The 22,060-nt window shown below is 38.1% G+C and overlaps 1 protein-coding gene across 2 annotated transcripts in view; it reads left to right on the top strand.

The window, feature by feature from the left end:
- Positions 1-4,555: 4,555 nt before the first annotated feature.
- The window catches only part of LOC131939577 (centrosomal protein of 85 kDa), a 29,002-nt gene continuing 11,497 nt past the window's right edge, over positions 4,556-22,060 (top strand). For both annotated transcript variants that reach the window (XM_059297980.1, XM_059297982.1), the window contains exons 1-12: positions 4,556-4,664; positions 4,770-4,829; positions 6,149-6,777; positions 8,578-8,723; positions 8,907-9,021; positions 9,449-9,543; positions 9,770-9,848; positions 10,532-10,684; positions 16,607-16,753; positions 17,953-18,081; positions 20,448-20,618; positions 20,798-21,017. In XM_059297980.1, the coding sequence (XP_059153963.1) occupies positions 4,634-4,664; positions 4,770-4,829; positions 6,149-6,777; positions 8,578-8,723; positions 8,907-9,021; positions 9,449-9,543; positions 9,770-9,848; positions 10,532-10,684; positions 16,607-16,753; positions 17,953-18,081; positions 20,448-20,618; positions 20,798-21,017 (1,975 nt within the window). In that variant the 5' untranslated portion in view covers positions 4,556-4,633. The remainder of the gene's footprint in view (positions 4,665-4,769; positions 4,830-6,148; positions 6,778-8,577; positions 8,724-8,906; positions 9,022-9,448; positions 9,544-9,769; positions 9,849-10,531; positions 10,685-16,606; positions 16,754-17,952; positions 18,082-20,447; positions 20,619-20,797; positions 21,018-22,060) is intronic.

The following is a 22,060-nucleotide window of genomic DNA, read 5'->3' on the forward strand; positions in this document are numbered from 1 at the left end:
TATAAATTAAATGAAAGTCGATTGAAGTAAATTAATGTTTTAATTTTTTAAGTTTAATCGACAAAAGGAAACAGGAATAAATATTAGTATTACTCGCTAACTTGGAGGCATGGTCGGTTGCTTACAACAATATGGCATCTGGACCTGAGGCATGACTTCCGACAATTTATCGGCCAAATTCCAGTGACCTTCTACAAATTACTTTTAAAAATGTTTACCACGAGTAAAATGGAAGGGTTTTCACGTTATAATAACAAACTATAGGTGGCAGGGCTATATATGCCAGAAAAGCATTTCAAAATTTGCGTCGGAGAATGAAGGCTAAATTTAAAAGTTGGTTTCATTAAAAATACAAGAACTTTAAATATAAATTTCCATAGTACAAAATTGATTCCCTTAGTAAAGCATTATTATGTCTATCAGTCTATGAAAAAATAAATCAAATATTGTCAGTCGTTTTTTTATAAGACCGGCCAAAAAAATGACAATCAAATTTTTTTTTGAAAAAAAAAACCACGTGTCCACTATTTGGTGATCACTAGTGAGGAACTCTTGTGCATAGCCAGATAAAAGTCAAACCAGACTCATGGCTTTTTGTAGCTCAAACACAAGAGTGGTTGTGAGTGACAATAAACTTTAAATGAAGTAATTTAGGAACTAAAAACCTCAAAAGTGAACTCTACTTCACATAGACCGTAAGGTTTGAAAGGGAAACTTTACTTTACTTAAAAACCTCAAAATTAGTGCCTAATGGATTAAATGTGGATGTCTATTATTCAGTTATCATGTTTAAATTGTAAATTGAGTAAATTTTAGATTAGTGAGAAAATCTAAAAATATAATAGTAGATTTAAATTAGTTGATCTAAAAATTAAAAAAGGTATATAAATATAAATAATAAAGTCAAATGTAATAATTTGTTTAATGTTTTTGGCTTGCAGCGGATTTGCGACCATTTTGTAATTACTACTAATTAGATCTAGATCTAGCTAGCTGCTAGGCCAATTTAAACAATCTAGATTACGAAAATAGTAAAAATGATTACAAAAATGTAAAAATGATAACAAAATTAGTACAAGTGACTAGAAACAGTGTTCATATCCTACTTTGAAAATCAGACCTTTGTAACCACACCATTATTTGTGCTTAAAGCTGAGAAACTTTTGTCTGCTATTAAAAACTAACTAGGCATGCTGCCCAGCTTCGCTTAGGCTTTCGAAAACATTGAGAATTTGAATGCTTAATTAATTCGCCCGAAGGTCGGTCTACGACCTCAAGAGTTATGAAGAGGTTCCTCCGTGGACATTTTTTTTCGATTTATAGCTCATATAAGGTACCGGTCAGTCGAGGTCAGTTTTGACCCCCACATCGTAGACTTTTCGGCCAACCGGCCCCCGTGTTCTGTCGCACCAAGGCAAGATCATGCCAAATTTGAAGCGCCTGCGGCGCCGGGAAGTGCCCTATCGGACACCCGACAATCTAGATCTAGATCTAGATTCCTAAAAGAATTTTTTTTTTAAGTTTAGCCCGAGCATAATAAAAAAGAATACATTAACCAAGTTGACTTGCTGTGTCTCGAACCCGCACCACCTGCGTGGTTTAATGTACACTAACATCTCCGCTATTTAGGCACCTTATAAAATACGAAGAATGAAACACGTATTTTAAAATCTTAACTTACGCGAATATGCCTATTCTTTCAAATTAATTTTTTATCCCAAATTAGCCAGTTCCAAACAAAGATTTTGTATAAAATAAATAAGTCTTGAAATAGTTTAGTCCTAATATAGAAATATGCCTATTCTTTCAAATTAATTTTTTATCCCAAATTAGCCAGTTCCAAACAAAGATTTTGTATAAAATAAATAAGTCTTGAAATAGTTTAGTCCTAATATAGACATTTATTTTTGGAATTGATTTTAGAGAAGTTAGAGTCTAAATCTAGATCTTAGCGTCTACGTCTAGATCTAGTTATTGCGTAGATTTAGATTTAGATTTAGATTTAGTCTAGATCTAGAATCTCTAGATCTAGAATCCAAATACATAAAATAAATTTTATGAGTTTAGGCCGGAAAAATTGTATTGTATACATTTCATAGTGTACGTAGATCTAAATCAAATTTGAATGAAATAGTTCATTTCTTTTCATTCTTAACACGGCAGATGACGTCATTAGTTAATGTATAAGCAATAGTGACGTCACAGTTTTATGCGTTCTTTTTCACATATATTAATGCTTTTCCGGTTGCATAAATAATACTGTTTCTCTACATTCGAATACGCCTTTAATTTTTATTTTTCTTCTTTAAGTAAAATTGTGGTTATACATTTAAAACATCTAACATATTATTTTCAACAAAAGTCCGTAAAAAGTTCTCCATATACCGCTGCCGATTCTGACGTGATGTCCGGCGAAAATTTTTTGCGGACAGAGAAAGAGAGAGAGAGAGAGAAGAGCGCACATGGCCTTTTATAAATTAGGATGGGGATACAGCATGAACTGTGCACTAACTTTTATTCTCCCTTCACCCCCCCTCCCCAGCCAAACAGCACCAACTACGTACTTGGGGTCATGGTCAGGTCATACAAGTTTAGATATCAGTTACCTTAGTTACAGTCTGGCCCTAAGCGTCAGCTTTTGCAAAGATTTCAAAAACAGTTTGGAGAGTGAATTGAAAATACAGGTAGTTGAATTATACATAGACTACCACTTACAGCTTCCCTCATAATTTTTTATAAGACCACCTGCCTGCAACCTAAGACAAAGGAACAATAGCGGGTAAAAAAAAAATGAGCTCAAGATTTGTATGGCCGATCATTCTTCATTAAATAACAATTTCAAATACTTTTAACACATTTACATGGTCAGTCATACAACAACAACAAAAAAGATAGGTCTAACACTCTTCACCCCCCCTCTCCAATAACATATTAACTGAGAAATTGGGTTTCTTATGCGATCCAGCGAAAATTGTCATACCACAGTATAAACCCGTCCAGACTGCGTACAAACCCTGTTAAACAATGTTTAGTTGCAGAAATATTTAGCTGAAACAGGTAAAAATAACTAGTTATACAAAATGATTAATAAAGCAGTATTTAACATGCAATTAAAATAAATCTATCCAAATTTTAAACGTTCTGTATTAAAAATAAAAGATGCCATCAAATAAAGTAGGGTTTACAGTACTTCTGGTGGATTCCGGAACTGTGTGACATTGCTTTACTGTTTTTTTACTGCTATACCATTCCGGAATAATAACCGACACTAAACTAAGGTTTTACAGATAGAGGAAGTATTATAATCGTGCACAAAAATTACAAGAAATTACAGCAGTCTTCATTTGTTTTAATAAATTATATCTAATTATACTCACTAGACCTAGAATATACTAAATATAGAATCTGTAATATACAGTACACAATATTACTAAAATGGCTTTAAATTTTACCCCTCTATATCTTACTGTCACAATTGCCATTGGTTAATAGAAAAAAATTATTCCTTAATTAGTTCATGCTCACTGGTCTTCAAAGCCCATGGTAAAAGTCATGGGCTGGTTGTCAATTTTTTTTTAAATAAGCTTTTTTGCTTACAGGTTAAATATGGAGTGTCGTTTGTGCTTACAGGTTAAATATGAAGTGACTGTCATTTGTGCTTACAGGTTAAATATGGAGTGTCGTTTGTGCTTACAGGTTAAATATGAAGTGTCGTTTGTGCTTACAGGTTAAATATGAAGTGACTGTCGTTTGTGCTTACAGGTTAAATATGAAGTGTCGTTTGTGCTTACAGGTTAAATATGAAGGGAGTGTAGTTTGTGCTTACAGTACAGGTTAAATATGAAGGGAGTGTAGTTTGTGCTTATAGGTTAAATATGAAGGGAGTGTTGTTTGTGCTTACAGGTTAAATATGAAGGGAGTGTAGTTTGTGCTTACAGGTTAAATATGAAGGGAGTGTCATTTGTACTTACAGGTTAAATATGAAGGGAGTGTAGTTTGTGCTTTCAGGTTAAATATGAAGGGAGTGTAGTTTGTGCTTACAGGTTAAATATGGAGTGACTGTCGTTTGTGCTTACAGGTTAAATATGAAGGGACTGTCATTTGTGCTTACAGGTTAAATATGAAGTGACTGTCGTTTGTGCTTACAGTACAGGTTAAATATGAAGGGAGGGTCATTTGTGCTTACAGGTTAAATATGAAGTGACTGTCGTTTGTGCTTACAGTACAGGTTAAATATGAAGGGAGGGTCATTTGTGCTTACAGGTTAAATATGAAGGGACTGTCGTTTGTGCTTATAGGTTAAATATGAAGGGAGTGTAGTTTGTGCTTACAGGTTAAATATGGAGTGTCGTTTGTGCTTACAGGTTAAATATGAAGGGAGTGTAGTTTGTGCTTACAGGTTAAATATGAAGGGACTGTCGTTTGTGCTTACAGGTTAAATATGGAGTGTTGTTTGTGCTTACAGGTTAAATATGAAGGGAGTGTAGTTTGTGCTTACAGGTTAAATATGAAGGGAGTGTAGTTTGTGCTTACAGGTTAAATATGGAGTGTCGTTTGTGCTTACAGGTTAAATATGAAGTGACTGTCGTTTGTGCTTACAGGTTAAATATGAAGTGACTGTTCACTTTTTTCAATGGATAGCAAAGAATTGACCAACGTACCAGGTAAGTCAATAACTGGCTTACTGGAGCAGTTTTCTATATTGTAATGTAGTAATAGTGTTGTATATGTATTCATTATGAGCATCTGTTATTCTTTTTTGTCCGCAGACTATCAGAAAATTAGACAAACAAGCTATACAGCAGGTGGAGCAGGCAGTAATGCAGCAAGTATGTATCATCTTTGTGATCAAATAATTTAACTTATAAAATGTTGCATATATAGGTAGAATTATTTTTGTTTTATTTAAAGTGATTTTTCCTTAGGTTCTCTATTGAATCAAAAATTAAAATGTGTTTAGCCATTTTGAACAGTAGAGAAATGACATGTCTAGTAGGTACTTGAAGCTAGTATTTCTAGTAGAGAAAAGACATGTCTAGTAGGTATTTGAAACTAGTATTTCTAGTAGAGAAAAGACATGTCTAGTAGGTATTTGAAGCTAGTATTTCTAGTTGAGAAATGATGTACTTGAAGCCAGAGGTGTAGCGAGTTGGGGGGGTGCGGACCGCACCGGGTGATACCATTTAGGGGGGTGACAGCAAGGCAAAAAATAGCAAAATATATAGATCTACAGAAAAATGATAATTTCACTTAATTAAATGATTAATTAAAGCGAATTAAATAGTCTTTTAAGAGCAAAGTGGACAAATCCCGACACAGGTGGAGGGGGGTGGGGGATGACACCATGACGTAAACCTGCTAATGATAAAGAAAACATGCAACATCCAGCTGAATTTATAACCTAATATAGATACAAAACGTTAGTATTATCTGAGCACAGTTTAAAGCAATCGCCGTGGGGTGATGGGGGGGGGGGGGCAGTTACATCAACTCAACGTTGCAATATATATGCCTGAGGAAAACGGTTTGGTTGAGAATTGTAATAACCTATATGTTACCTATACATCCAGAAGAAAAAAAATATTTAAATACACATGCGTATACACATACTTACAAGTGTATATGGAATGTATACACATATATATTTTTTTTTTCTTGGGGGGGGGGGGGGGTGGGTTGACACCATTAGGTGCCGCACCGGATGACACCTGACCTCGCTACGCCACTGCTTGAAGCTAGTATTTCTAGTAGAGAAATGACATATCTAGGTACTTGAAGCTAGTATTTCTAGTAGAGATATGGCATGTCTAGTATGTATTTGAAGCTAGTATTTCTAGTAGAGATATGGCATGTCTAGTATGTATTTGAAGCTAGTATACAGAAATGGAAATGTCTGGCATTCATTGGCTCACACACTTCCTCCATAAACCTAACCTTGAATCTACTAGTGACACCACTTTCAATTTAAACTATTACATTTTTTTAAACTAGTGTTTTTACAGGAAAGTATCTGTTATACAATAAGGGTTTTAAATAAATTAGATAACTATGTTCGAATTTTACATTTTCTTTCTCTATCTCTTCATTTACATGATCTTCTCTGTACATGACTACAAGCAGCATTCTAGTAGTGAAATGTTCATTTCAGACTGGGATGAGGATGTGGAGGTACTGACACCCTCCCCTGTGGTACAGCACCCACTGGCATCTCAACATACCCACCTACATCCACAGCCAACATGGGATGGGAAGCAGCTATATTTTGGCTCCAGCATCCATGGCTTGAAGGCAGGCTGGGAGCCATCATACAGCAGTCCCATCTACTCCAGCAATCATCCGCCACACCACAACTCACGACACCCCCCAAAATACACAGACTCTGCTGGTGTTCAACGGAGAATTTTAGGGAAAAATGTTTCACCAAACAGACGTAGTTTTACTGAAGGACTTTCGGCTCACGATGATGACTTTTCACATCAGAGAAGCATCAAGTCCAGTGCTAGTCAACAAAATATTTCTCATTACTCAGGTTCTCCATCCAACTATAAGGAAAATGTATCAAACTCTCAGTTTGAAAACAGGACTCATCCTGGACTTATCAGGAAAGGAAATAGCACACAAAACATCATGGGGTACTATGATCACCCTAAGAAAACTGATGAACAGTGGAAGGATATTGGCGGAGGTCATGTGACTGGAAAAGTTCCACAGGATGACCTCAGGTCTTGGCAGCAGCAGCATCAAGAAGAACTGCTACATCAGCATCTAGAGACTCAGGTATGTTAGCTACACTACACTCCTACTTGACTCAGGTATGTTAGCTACACTACACTCCTACTTGACTCAGGTATGTTAACTACACTACACTCCTACTTGACTCAGGTATGTTAACTACACTACACTCCTACTTGACTCAGGTATGTTAACTACACTACACTCCTACTTGACTCAGGTATGTTAACTACACTACACTCCTACTTGACTCAGGTATGTTAGCTACACTACACTCCTACTTGACTCAGGTATGTTAGCTACACTCCACTCCTACTTGACTCAGGTATGTTAGCTACACTACACTCCTCCTTGACTCAGGTATGTTAGCTACACTACACTCCTACTTGACTCACTTGACTCAGGTATGTTAGCTACACTCCACTCCTACTTGACTCAGGTATGTTAGCTACACTACACTCCTACTTGACTCAGGTATGTTAGCTACACTACACTCCTACTTGACTCAGGTATGTTATTTAACACACCCGGCACATCTGCTGACGCCTGGTGGTTGAGTAACCCAGAGTGTCACGTCCTCCCCTTGAGTAACCCAGAGTGTCACGTCCTCCCCTTGAGTAACCCAGAGTGTCACGTCCTCCCCTTGAGTAACCCAGAGTGTCACGTCCTCCCCTTGAGTAACCCAGAGTGTCACATCCTCCCCTTGAGTAACCCAGAGTGTCACGTCCTCTCCTTGAGTAACCCAGAGTGTCACGTCCTCCCCTTGAGTAACCCAGAGTGTCACGTCCTCCCCTTGAGTAACCCAGAGTGTCACGTCCTCCCCTTGAGTAACCCAGAGTGTCACGTCCTCCCCTTGAGTAACCCAGAGTGTCACGTCCTCCCCTTGAGTAACCCAGAGTGTCACGTCCTCCCCTTGAGTAACCCAGAGTGTCACGTCCTCCCCTTGAATAACCCAGAGTGTCATGTCCTCCCCTTGAGTAACCCAGAGTGTCACGTCCTCCCCTTGAGTAACCCAGAGTGTCACGTCCTCCCCTTGAGTAACCCAGAGTGTCACGTCCTCCCCTTGAGTAACCCAGAGCGTCACATCCTCCCCTTGAGTAACCCAGAGTGTCACGTCCTCCCCTTGAATAACCCAGAGTGTCATGTCCTCCCCTTGAGTAACCCAGAGTGTCACGTCCTCCCCTTGAGTAACCCAGAGTGTCACGTCCTCCCCTTGAGTAACCCAGAGTGTCACGTCCTCCCCTTGAGTAACCCAGAGCGTCACATCCTCCCCTTGAGTAACCCAGAGTGTCACGTCCTCCCCTTGAGTAACCCAGAGTGTCACGTCCTCCCCTTGAGTACCATGGGGCCCTCATTTTTTAAAATAGCACTCTACTATAGGGACATGTTGGGAGAAGTCATTTTGATGGTTAAACTGTCGCCCCAGTGGTAGTGTCATTGGTGGTACCTGACATGTCAGGTGAGGTGTGTTCTAACTCACTAAGAGGGATTCATGTACACTCTAGGATTAGATACAGCAAGCCCTGTGGCCTCTGGTGGTAGCGGTGGGGGGACAATAAGATCCAAAAATTAAAGCACAGACATCGTTTACATCAATCAATTTCAGAAAACAAGGATACGGGTCTAAAAATACACCATTTGTAACACATTGTTGGAATGTTCATAAAATATTGCAGTAACGTGCAGTATGGGTATGACAGTATTGTTTATGTTTAAATTGGTTGTAATAAAAAAGTTGCCCTCAAATTTAAGCTCTTGATTAAAAAGTTGCTGTCCATTTTTACTTTTAGGCTCTGTATGAAAACCCAAGCAGATTAAAAAGTTTCTGTCCATTTTTACTTTTAGGCTCTTTATGAAAACCCAAGCAGCCAGGCCCAGTACTCTGAAGCAGTTTTGTCCAAGCTCAATCTGGATGATTCACAGAGTAGATGGGACCCAGTCAGAAGGGCAGCAGACAGCATTATCAAAGAAAAAAACATGATCATTGACAAGTAAGCTGACACCACTGATAGCTTCACGTGGGATTTCCTTGCTTGCTTGCACAAAGTACTGTAACTCAACTCTCTTTAGAGTAGCATCTTGTTCAGTGGATTCTTGAATACCTACAGTCTATTGCTTGTATCATTTGCTCTCCCAGCTAAGTGTTGGTCCCAACTTACAATTTCTCATCAAAGGTTAAAGAACAGAATTCTGGAACTAGAAGAAGATTATCAAATCTCTGAGAGCAACTTGAGACAGGCTTTGATTGCCAAAGAAGATGATACAGATATTGTTAAGCACAAACTCCAGGTGACCTCCCTTCTATACACCACAAGCTTTTCTTGTCAATGTTCTCCATCTCTTGTCAATGTTCTCCATCTCTTGTCAATGTTCTCCATCTCTTGTCAATGTTCTCTTTTCTTGGCAATGTTCTCCATCTCTTGTCAATGTTCTCTTTTCTTGGCAATGTTCTCCATCTCTTGTCAATGTTCTCTTTTCTTGTCAATGTTCTCCATCTCTTGTCAATGTTCTCCATCTCTTGTCAATGTTCTCTTTTCTTGTCAATGTTCTCCATCTCTTGTCAATGTTCTCCATCTCTTGTCAATGTTCTCTTTTCTTGTCAATGTTCTTCATCTCTTGTCAATGTTCTCTTTTCTTGTCAATGTTCTCTTATCTTGTCAATGTTCTCCATCTATTTTCTTGCTATTATAACATTGTATATTTATGCTGTGGTCAGGAAATGCAACACAAGAATACTAACCTAAAAGAAAGACTGCATGAAGAGAGGGCAAGAAAGCAGACTGAGGTGGATGGTCTAGAATCTAAATTAGGGTAAATTCCTTCTTGGCCGTCATTTGCTTCTCAATACTTGTATACACATTAAAATACAAGTATGATTCTCAACACTTGTATGCACATTAAAATACAAGTATAATTCTCAACACTTGTATGCACATTAAAATACAAATATAATTCTCAACACTTGTATGCACATTAAAACACAATTATAATTTTAAAATTATGTTTGATCAGCTCTTGTTTTAACTTGATGATTTAGCTCAGCTGAACATGAAATAGAACAGTTGCATGCAGCGCTACAGAAACAGGAGCTGAAATTCTCTGAACTACAAAAGAGTGTAAGTCATTTAGTACAGGATCACACCTTATATGAAACCTTTAGGAGATTCATATCTCCTCAATGTATCTCCTCCCTGTATCTCCTCACTGTATCTCCTCACTGTATCTCCTCACTGTATCTCCTCACTGTATCTCCTCACTGTATCTCCTCACTGTATCTCCTCACTGTATCTCCTCACTGTATCTCCTCACTGTATCTCCTCACTGTATCTCCTCACTGTATCTCCTCACTGTATCTCCATTGATGTTGTTTGCTAGAAACCATTGATGTTGTTTGCTAGAAACCATTGATGTTGTTTGCTAGAAACCATTGATGTTGTTTGCTAGAAACCATTGATGTTGTTTGCTAGAAACCATTGATGTTGTTTGCTAGAAACCATTGATGTTGTTTGCTAGAAACCATTGATGTTGTTTGCTAGAAACCATTGATGTTGTTTGCTAGAAACCATTGATGTTGTTTTCTAGAAACCATTGATGTTGTTTGCTAGAAACCATTGATGTTGTTTGCTAGAGACCATTGATGTTGTTTGCTAGAAACCATTGATGTTGTTTGCTAGAAACCATTGATGTTGTTTGCTAGAAACCATTGATGTTGTTTGCTAGAAACCATTGATGTTGTTTGCTAGAAACCATTGATGTTGTTTGCTAGAAACCATTGATCTGTTCTACATTTGCTGAACAGTTGAGAGAAAAATGCACTGAGGCAGAAAGCTGGAAGAAAAAATGTGAAGAATCTTTGACTGGTCACCAGGAGCTGAAGAAAAAACTGGACAGTCTGCAGAGATATTTGGATGAGCTGCCCACTGTGGAGGAGAGCAGGCTCCACGCACAGCAGGTCAGTCTTGACCTCTTCCATCAACTCACATTCAGCAATCAAAAATCTGTAGGTCCTCTCTTGGACCTTTTGATCCTCATCTAATCTTATGCTTACATCAAAAATGTGTAGATCCTCATCTAATCTTATGCTTACATCAAAAATGTGTAGGTCCTCATCTAATCTTATGCTTACATCAAAAATGTGTAGGTCCTCATCTAATCTTATGCTTACATAAAAAATGTGTAGGTCCTCATCTAATCTTATGCTTACATCAAAAATGTGAAGGTCCTCATCTAATCTTATGCTTACATCAAAAATGTGTAGGTCCTCATCTAATCTTATGCTTACATCAAAAATGTGTAGGTCCTCATCTAATCTTATGCTTACATCAAAAATGTGTAGGTCCTCATCTAATCTTATGCTTACATCAAAAATGTGTAGGTTCTCATCTAATCTTATGCTTACATCAAAAATGTGTAGGTCCTCATCTAATCTTATGCTTACATCAAAAATGTGTAGGTTCTCATCTAATCTTATGCTTACATCAAAAATGTGTAGGTCCTCAGTTAATCTTATGCTTACATCAAAAATGTGTAGATCCTCATCTAATCTTATGCTTACATCAAAAATGTGAAGGTCCTCAGTTAATCTTATGCTTACATGAAAAATGTGTAGGTCCTCATCTAATCTTATGCTTACATCAAAAATGTGTAGGTCCTCATCTAATCTTATGCTTACATCAAAAATCTGTAGGTCCTCATCTAATCTTATGCTTACATCAAAAATGTGTAGGTCCTCATCTAATCTTATGCTTACATCAAAAATCTGTAGGTCCTCAGTTAATCTTATGCTTACATCAAAAATGTGTAGGTCCTCATCTAATCTTATGCTTACATCAAAAATGTGTAGGTCCTCATCTAATCTTATGCTTACATCAAAAATGTGAAGGTCCTCATCTAATCTTATGCTTACATCAAAAATGTGTAGGTCCTCATCTAATCTTATGCTTACATCAAAAATGTGTAGGTCCTCATCTAATCTTATGCTTACATCAAAAATGTGTAGGTCCTCATCTAATCTTATGCTTACATCAAAAATGTGAAGGTCCTCATCTAATCTTATGCTTACATCAAAAATGTGTAGGTCTTCATCTAATCTTATGCTTACATCAAAAATGTGTAGGTCCTCATTTAATCTTATGCTTACATCAAAAATGTGTAGGTCCTCATCTAATCTTATGCTTACATGAAAAATGTGTAGGTCCTCATCTAATCTTATGCTTACATCAAAAATGTGTAGGTCCTCATCTAATCTTATGCTTACATCAAAAATGTGTAGGTCCTCATCTAATCTTATGCTTACATCAAAAATCTGTAGGTCCTCATCTAATCTTATGCTTACATCAAAAATGTGTAGGTCCTCATCTAATCTTATGCTTACATCAAAAATGTGTAGGTCCTCATCTAATCTTATGCTTACATCAAAAATGTGTAGGTTCTCATCTAATCTTATGCTTACATTAAAAATGTGTAGGTCCTCATCTAATCTTATGCTTACATCAAAAATGTGTAGGTTCTCATCTAATCTTATGCTTACATCAAAAATGTGTAGGTCCTCAGTTAATCTTATGCTTACATCAAAAATGTGTAGATCCTCATCTAATCTTATGCTTACATCAAAAATGTGAAGGTCCTCAGTTAATCTTATGCTTACATGAAAAATGTGTAGGTCCTCATCTAATCTTATGCTTACATCAAAAATGTGTAGGTCCTCATCTAATCTTATGCTTACATCAAAAATCTGTAGGTCCTCATCTAATCTTATGCTTACATCAAAAATGTGTAGGTCCTCATCTAATCTTATGCTTACATCAAAAATCTGTAGGTCCTCAGTTAATCTTATGCTTACATCAAAAATGTGTAGGTCCTCATCTAATCTTATGCTTACATCAAAAATGTGTAGGTCCTCATCTAATCTTATGCTTACATCAAAAATGTGAAGGTCCTCATCTAATCTTATGCTTACATCAAAAATGTGTAGGTCCTCATCTAATCTTATGCTTACATCAAAAATGTGTAGGTCCTCATCTAATCTTATGCTTACATCAAAAATGTGTAGGTCCTCATCTAATCTTATGCTTACATCAAAAATGTGAAGGCCCTCATCTAATCTTATGCTTACATCAAAAATGTGTAGGTCCTCATCTAATCTTATGCTTACATCAAAAATGTGTAGGTCCTCATTTAATCTTATGCTTACATCAAAAATGTGTAGGTCCTCATCTAATCTTATGCTTACATGAAAAATGTGTAGGTCCTCATCTAATCTTATGCTTACATCAAAAATGTGTAGGTCCTCATCTAATCTTATGCTTACATCAAAAATGTGTAGGTCCTCATCTAATCTTATGCTTACATCAAAAATCTGTAGGTCCTCATCTAATCTTATGCTTACATCAAAAATGTGTAGGTCCTCATCTAATCTTATGCTTACATCAAAAATGTGTAGGTCCTCGTCTAATCTTATGCTTACATCAAAAATGTGTAGGTCCTCATCTAATCTTATGCTTACATCAAAAATGTGTAGGTTCTCATCTAATCTTATGCTTACATCAAAAATGTGTAGGTCCTCATCTAATCTTATGCTTACATCAAAAATGTGTAGGTCCTCATCTAATCTTATGCTTACATAAAAAATGTGTAGGTTCTCATCTAATCTTATGCTTACATCAAAAATGTGTAGGTCCTCAGTTAATCTTATGCTTACATCAAAAATGTGTAGGTCCTCATCTAATCTTATGCTTACATCAAAAATGTGTAGGTCCTCATCTAATCTTATGCTTACATCAAAAATGTGTAGGTCCTCATCTAATCTTATGCTTACATCAAAAATCTGTAGGTCCTCATCTAATCTTATGCTTACATCAAAAATGTGTAGGTCCTCATCTAATCTTATGCTTACATAAAAAATCTGTAGGTCCTCATCTAATCTTATGCTTACATAAAAAATTTGTAGATCCTCATCTAATCTTATGCTTACATCAAAAATGTGTAGGTCCTCATCTAATCTTATGCTTACATCAAAAATCTGTAGGTCCTCATCTAATCTTATGCTTACATCAAAAATGTGTAGGTCCTCATCTAATCTTATGCTTACATAAAAAATGTGTAGGTTCTCATCTAATCTTATGCTTACATCAAAAATGTGTAGGTCCTCAGTTAATCTTATGCTTACATCAAAAATGTGTAGGTCCTCATCTAATCTTATGCTTACATCAAAAATGTGTAGGTCCTCATCTAATCTTATGCTTACATCAAAAATGTGTAGGTCCTCATCTAATCTTATGCTTACATCAAAAATCTGTAGGTCCTCATCTAATCTTATGCTTACATCAAAAATGTGTAGGTCCTCATCTAATCTTATGCTTACATAAAAAATCTGTAGGTCCTCATCTAATCTTATGCTTACATAAAAAATTTGTAGATCCTCATCTAATCTTATGCTTACATCAAAAATGTGTAGGTCCTCATCTAATCTTATGCTTACATCAAAAATCTGTAGGTCCTCATCTAATCTTATGCTTACATCAAAAATGTGTAGGTCCTCATCTAATCTTATGCTTACATCAAAAATGTGTAGGTCCTCATCTAATCTTATGCTTACATCAAAAATGTGTAGGTCCTCATTTAATCTTATGCTTACATCAAAAATGTGTAGGTCCTCATCTAATCTTATGCTTACATCAAAAATGTGTAGGTCCTCATCTAATCTTATGCTTACATCAAAAATGTGTAGGTCCTCATCTAATCTTATGCTTACATAAAAAATGTGTAGGTTCTCATCTAATCTTATGCTTACATCAAAAATGTGTAGGTCCTCAGTTAATCTTATGCTTACATCAAAAATGTGTAGGTCCTCATCTAATCTTATGCTTACATCAAAAATGTGTAGGTCCTCATCTAATCTTATGCTTACATCAAAAATCTGTAGGTCCTCATCTAATCTTATGCTTACATCAAAAATGTGTAGGTCCTCATCTAATCTTATGCTTACATCAAAAATCTGTAGGTCCTCATCTAATCTTATGCTTACATAAAAAATGTGTAGGTCCTCATCTAATCTTATGCTTACATGAAAAATGTGTAGGTCCTCATCTAATCTTATGCTTACATCAAAAATGTGTAGGTCCTCATCTAATCTTATGCTTACATCAAAAATCTGTAGGTCCTCATCTAATCTTATGCTTACATCAAAAATTTGTAGATCCTCATCTAATCTTATGCTTACATCAAAAATGTGTAGGTCCTCATCTAATCTTATGCTTACATCAAAAATCTGTAGGTCCTCATCTAATCTTATGCTTACATCAAAAATGTGTAGGTCCTCATCTAATCTTATGCTTACATCAAAAATGTGTAGGTCCTCATCTAATCTTATGCTTACATCAAAAATGTGTAGGTCCTCATCTAATCTTATGCTTACATCAAAAATGTGTAGGCCCTCATCTAATCTTATGCTTACATCAAAAATGTGTAGGTCCTCATCTAATCTTATGCTTACATAAAAAATGTGTAGGTCCTCATCTAATCTTATGCTTACATCAAAAATGTGTAGGTTCTCATCTAATCTTATGCTTACATCAAAAATGTGTAGGTCCTCAGTTAATCTTATGCTTACATGAAAAATGTGTAGGTCCTCATCTAATCTTATGCTTACATGAAAAATGTGTAGGTCCTCATCTAATCTTATGCTTACATCAAAAATGTGTAGGCCCTCATCTAATCTTATGCTTACATCAAAAATGTGTAGGTCCTCATCTAATCTTATGCTTACATCAAAAATGTGTAGGTTCTCATCTAATCTTATGCTTACATCAAAAATGTGTAGGTCCTCAGTTAATCTTATGCTTACATGAAAAATGTGTAGGTCCTCATCTAATCTTATGCTTACATCAAAAATGTGTAGGTTCTCATCTAATCTTATGCTTACATCAAAAATGTGTAGGTCCTCAGTTAATCTTATGCTTACATGAAAAATGTGTAGGTCCTCATCTAATCTTATGCTTACATGAAAAATGTGTAGGTCCTCATCTAATCTTATGCTTACATCAAAAATGTGTAGGCCCTCATCTAATCTTATGCTTACATCAAAAATGTGTAGGTCCTCATCTAATCTTATGCTTACATCAAAAATGTGTAGGTCCTCATCTAATCTTATGCTTACATCAAAAATGTGTAGGTCCTCATCTAATCTTATGCTTACATAAAAAATGTGTAGGTCCTCATCTAATCTTATGCTTACATCAAAAATGTGTAGGTCCTCATCTAATCTTATGCTTACATCAAAAATGTGTAGGTCCTCATCTAATCTTATGCTTACATCAAAAATGTGTAGATCCTCATCTAATCTTATGCTTACATCAAAAATGTGTAGGTCCTCATCTAATCTTATGCTTACATCAAAAATGTGTAGGTCCTCATCTAATCTTATGCTTACATCAAAAATGTGTAGGTCCTCATCTAATCTTATGCTTACATCAAAAATGTGTAGGTCCTCATCTAATCTTATGCTTACATCAAAAATGTGTAGGTTCTCATCTAATCTTATGCTTACATCAAAAATGTGTAGGTCCTCATCTAATCTTATGCTTACATCAAAAATGTGTAGGTCCTCATCTAATCTTATGCTTACATCAAAAATGTGTAGGTCCTCATCTAATCTTATGCTTACATCAAAAATGTGTAGGTCCTCATCTAATCTTATGCTTACATCAAAAATGTGTAGGTCCTCATCTAATCTTATGCTTACATCAAAAATGTGTAGATCCTCATCTAATCTTATGCTTACATGAAAAATGTGTAGGTCCTCATCTAATGTTATGCTTACATCAAAAATGTGTAGATCCTCATCTAATCTTATGCTTACATCAAAAATCTGTAGGTCCTCGCCTTGCGTGAAGAAAATGCATCCCTTAAGATGAGAACTGAAAATTTTGAGAAAAAATTGAGCCATGCCAGAAAAATTTTAACAGCTCGGGACTTCAGGATACGTGAGCTAGAGGACAAGGAACAAGAGCTAACAATCAAGGTACAGCTGGTACAGTCATTATGGTAGTGCCACAGCTGGTACAGTCATTATGGTAGTGCCACAGCTGGTACAGTCATTATGGTAGTGCCACAGGTGGTACAGTTATTATGGTAGTGCCACAGCTGGTACAGTCATTATGGTAGTGCCACAGCTGGTACAGTCATGTTAGTGCCACAGCTGGTACAGTCATTATGGTAGTGCCACAGCTGGTACAGTCATAATGGTAGTGCCACAGCTGGTACAGTCATTATGGTAGTGCCACAGCTGGTACAGTCATTATGGTAGTGCCACAGCTGGTACAGTCATTATGGTAGTGGCACAGCTGGTACAGTCATTATGGTAGTGCCACAGCTGGTACAGTCATTATGGTAGTGCCACAGCTGGTACAGTCATGTTAGTGCCACATCTTACTGCAGGGCTTCCTACTTTTTGCCTATAATTTTATGCTTTCAACAGCCAGGTTAGGGGTCATCCATTTATGATGTCCACAAAAATTTCGGATTTTATTCCCATTCCGTCCGTCCTTCCATCCACTTTTGATGACATCCATAAAGTATACTAATTTTTTTAAAACCGTTCTACTACTTTACTTATTCAATAACACAGTATTGAAACATTCAGTTATGTTTATTATTAGGCCTAAATATTGAAAGTAGAATTTAGATTATAGAAAAAAAAATTAGTATGTTTTAAACGTCAAAAATACATTATCTTTTACATTACCAACCAAAACTAATGCAAATTATTAAACAATTTGTGTGGGTTTTTTTGGGGGGAGGGGTGGGGAAATTAAAACTTATTCTCATCTAGGTCTGCTCCTTAGATGTATTTCAATAATTAATATTAGCATTTATAAGTCGCAAGGCCTCTTACCTGTATTCTGTTTACTTCATCGGTCGCTTACCAAAGAGGCACTATTTTTGTTTAGAAGTCATTCATAAATGACGTCATACTCCGAAAGTCTGGAGGAGGGTTTCAGAAAGTGTGACGACACATTCTAGCAATAATGTTAGGGCAAATATAAATACCGTGTTTTGTTTACACTCTGTGATGGTTTTTAAAACACCAGCACAGTCGTTTTAATTTTTACATGCAGGATACCAGTTTATATGTGTAGATCTTCAGTGTTGTGGTAGGGCCACATATAGTTGTGGATGTAAAACCTAAACTACTGTGGTGTTTGTTAATCCAAATTTCAGTTAACAAACATACAAGAAGAGTTTGAGAGATTTGAAGATAAAGAAAAGCTGGAGTTTGACAAGAGCCAACTGAAACAATGTCAGCTAGAGAAGGAGAGACTGGCAGCTGATTTAGAGAAGGCTAAGAAGGTGGGTACAATCTTCCCAGATATTCTAGCTGTCTGACATGTTCTGGTTCAGCTGTCTGACATGTTCTAGTTCAGCTGTCTGACATGTTCTAGTCTAGCTGTCTGACATGTTCTAGTCCAGCTGTCTGACATGTTCTAGTCCAGCTGCCTGACATGTTCTAGTCCAGCTGTCTGTTCTAGTCCAGCTGTCTGACATGTTCTAGTCCAGCTGTCTGACATGTTCTAGTCCAGCTGTCTGACATGTTCTAGTCCAGCTGTCTGACATGTTCTAGTCCAGCTGTCTGTTCTAGTCCAGCTGTCTGACATGTTCTAGTCCAGCTGTCTGACATGTTCTAGTCCAGCTGTCTGACATGTTCTAGTCCAGCTGTCTGACATGTTCTAGTCCAGCTGTCTGACATGTTCTAGTCCAGCTGTCTGTTCTAGTCCAGCTGTCTGACATGTTCTAGTCCAGCTGTCTGACATGTTCTAGTCCAGCTGTCTGACATGTTCTAGTCTAGCTGTCTGACATGTTCTAGTCCAGCTGTCTGACATGTTCTAGTCCAGCTGTCTGACATGTTCTAGTCCAGCTGTCTGACATGTTCTAGTCCAGCTGTCTGACATGTTCTAGTCCAGCTGTCTGACATGTTCTAGTCCAGCTGTCTGACATGTTCTAGTCCAGCTGTCTGACATGTTCTAGTCCAGCTGTCTGTTCTAGTCCAGCTGTCTGACATGTTCTAGTCCAGCTGTCTGACATGTTCTAGTCCAGCTGTCTGACATGTTCTAGTCTAGCTGTCTGACATGTTCTAGTCCAGCTGTCTGACATGTTCTAGTCCAGCTGTCTGACATGTTCTAGTCCAGCTGTCTGACATGTTCTAGTCCAGCTGTCTGACATGTTCTAGTCCAGCTGTCTGACATGTTCTAGTCCAGCTGTCTGACATGTTCTAGTCCAGCTGTCTGACATGTTCTAGTCCAGCTGTCTGTTCTAGTCCAGCTGTCTGACATGTTCTAGTCCAGCTGTCTGACATGTTCTAGTCCAGCTGTCTGACATGTTCTAGTCTAGCTGTCTGACATGTTCTAGTCCAGCTGTCTGACATGTTCTAGTCCAGCTGTCTGACATGTTCTAGTCCAGCTGTCTGACATGTTCTAGTCCAGCTGTCTGACATGTTCTAGTCCAGCTGTCTGACATGTTCTAGTCCAGCTGTCTGACATGTTCTAGTCCAGCTGTCTGACATGTTCTAGTCCAGCTGTCTGACATGTTCTAGTCCAGCTGTCTGTTCTAGTCCAGCTGTCTGACATGTTCTAGTCCAGCTGTCTGACATGTTCTAGTCCAGCTGTCTGACATGTTCTAGTCTAGCTGTCTGACATGTTCTAGTCCAGCTGTCTGACATGTTCTAGTCCAGCTGTCTGACATGTTCTAGTCCAGCTGTCTGACATGTTCTAGTCCAGCTGTCTGACATGTTCTAGTCCAGCTGTCTGACATGTTCTAGTCCAGCTGTCTGACATGTTCTAGTCCAGCTGTCTGACATGTTCTAGTCCAGCTGTCTGTTCTAGTCCAGCTGTCTGACATGTTCTAGTCCAGCTGTCTGACATGTTCTAGTCCAGCTGTCTGACATGTTCTAGTCTAGCTGTCTGACATGTTCTAGTCTAGCTGTCTGACATGTTCTAGTCCAGCTGTCTGACATGTTCTAGTCCAGCTGTCTGACATGTTCTAGTCCAGCTGTCTGACATGTTCTAGTCCAGCTGTCTGACATGTTCTAGTCCAGCTGTCTGACATGTTCTAGTCCAGCTGTCTGACATGTTCTAGTCCAGCTGTCTGACATGTTCTAGTCCAGCTGTCTGACATGTTCTAGTCCAGCTGTCTGACATGTTCTAGTCCAGCTGTCTGACATGTTCTAGTCCAGCTGTCTGACATGTTCTAGTCTAGCTGTCTGACATGTTCTAGTCCAGCTGTCTGACATGTTCTAGTCCAGCTGTCTGACATGTTCTAGTCCAGCTGCCTGACATGTTCTAGTCCAGCTGTCTGACATGTTCTAGTCCAGCTGTCTGACATGTTCTAGTCCAGCTGTCTGTTCTAGTCCAGCTGTCTGACATGTTCTAGTCCAGCTGTCTGTTCTAGTCCAGCTGTCTGTTCTAGTCCAGCTGTCTGTTCTAGTCCAGCTGTCTGTTCTAGTCCAGCTGTCTGTTCTAGTCCAGCTGTCTGTTCTAGTCCAGCTGTCTGTTCTAGTCCAGCTGTCTGTTCTAGTCCAGCTGTCTGTTCTAGTCCAGCTGTCTGTTCTAGTCCAGCTGTCTGTTCTAGTCCAGCTGTCTGACATGTTCTAGTCCAGCTGTCTGTTCTAGTCCAGCTGTCTGTTCTAGTCCAGCTGTCTGACATGTGTCTTACATCACCAGCTGCTAGAGACGACCCACCTGAAGCTGAGAAAAGTGGAGACCAAACACCAGTCAGATCTGAGGTCAGCGCTAGAGAGGCTGGCACAAGAGGAGGAGGCTGTCCACTCTCTCAAGGAGGAAGTGAACCAAAGAGAGGGACTTATTGAGAGGATGAAAAAATCACTGAAAGAGGTGAGGCTAATCCATATCCACACCTTTACATTTACCCTGAGTTTTCATGTCAATAAGAGAAATGAATTTGTTGCTTGATTGAAAGTAGTTTAACCCTAATCCCCTACTTGACAGCTACATATGTTTGATTCATGTTAACCCTCCATGCCAGTCCAACATTCACTTGTTTGGATCCTCAGCATGGCCTCCACAATCAAGCCCTAGTTGAAGAAAATCTCCAGCTGAAAGAAGAACTGAGACAGCAGGAGGCCCAGGACCCCAGCATCTCTCCCCAGTCTCTACACACTCTACTACAGCAGCTGGGCTTTTGTTTTGCTGAGCTGCAAGCTTTAGTGCACGTAGTCAAGCAGCGGGCTCGAGGAGAGGATCCCGATATCTCTCTATTACTGGGGGTCAAAGGTCAGAAATATGCCATTCACTATTTTTTATTCCTGTTTCTGTTTTAAGAGGCATGTCGTATATCAGTTCATTCATTTTGTTCAGCAGTTTAAAATGTTTTTAAACTGTCAGTTTTTTTATGCATTGAACTGTACATGTGTTGGGTTGAAAAACTGTCTTGATTAATTTGTGCTTACAGAACAGTGATGTAGAAATATCATGATCTCTATGTTACTGGTTAAAGTTTCCCTTTCAAATCTGACGGTCTATGGGGCAAGTGAAGTAGAGTTCACTTGTTTCTGTGACCTCGGCATATGAAGAGATAGTGTGGTCAGCACTATGTCCAGCTGCCTTTACTTTCCCTAACGTGAGTTAGGTACCCATCAGAGTTGGGTGGACTCTGGGACGGTGTACTGTCTAGAACCCGGATTTGAACTCGAGACTTACGGGTTAGCAGTCCAGCTCTCTACTGCTAGACCACTCTGTCCCATGTTAATGGTTACTGTAGAAATATCATGATCTATATGTTACTGGTTTCTGTAGAAATATGATCTGTATGTTGCTGGTTACTGTTACTTTGGGTAGCTGTTGTAGCTTTGGAAGGAAGGGGCAGGCACTAGAAAGTTTGAACAGAATGCACAATATACAGTTGACTATGTTTGGGCAGTCTATAGAATGCTGGGTTTGGGCAGTCTATAGAATGCTGTGTTTGGGCAGTCTATAGAATGCTGGGTTTGGGCAGTCTATAGAATGCTGGGTTTGGGCAGTCTATAGAATGTTGGGTTTGGGCAGTCTATAGAATGCTGGGTTTGGGCAGTCTATAGAATGCTGTGTTTGGGCAGTCTATAGAATGCTGGGTTTGGGCAGTCTATAGAATGCTGGGTTTGGGCAGTCTATAGAATGTTGGGTTTGGGCAGTCTATAGAATGCTGTGTTTGGGCAGTCTATAGAATGCTGGGTTTGGGCAGTCTATAGAATGTTGGGTTTGGGCAGTCTATAGAATGCTGGGTTTGGGCAGTCTATAGAATGCTGGGTTTGGGCAGTCTATAGAATGCTGGGTTTGGG

Source organism: Physella acuta, unplaced genomic scaffold (genome assembly GCF_028476545.2).
Source record: "Physella acuta isolate Inbredline_101_S28 unplaced genomic scaffold, ASM2847654v3 ptg000283l, whole genome shotgun sequence".
NCBI classification, from domain to species: domain Eukaryota; kingdom Metazoa; phylum Mollusca; class Gastropoda; family Physidae; genus Physella; species Physella acuta.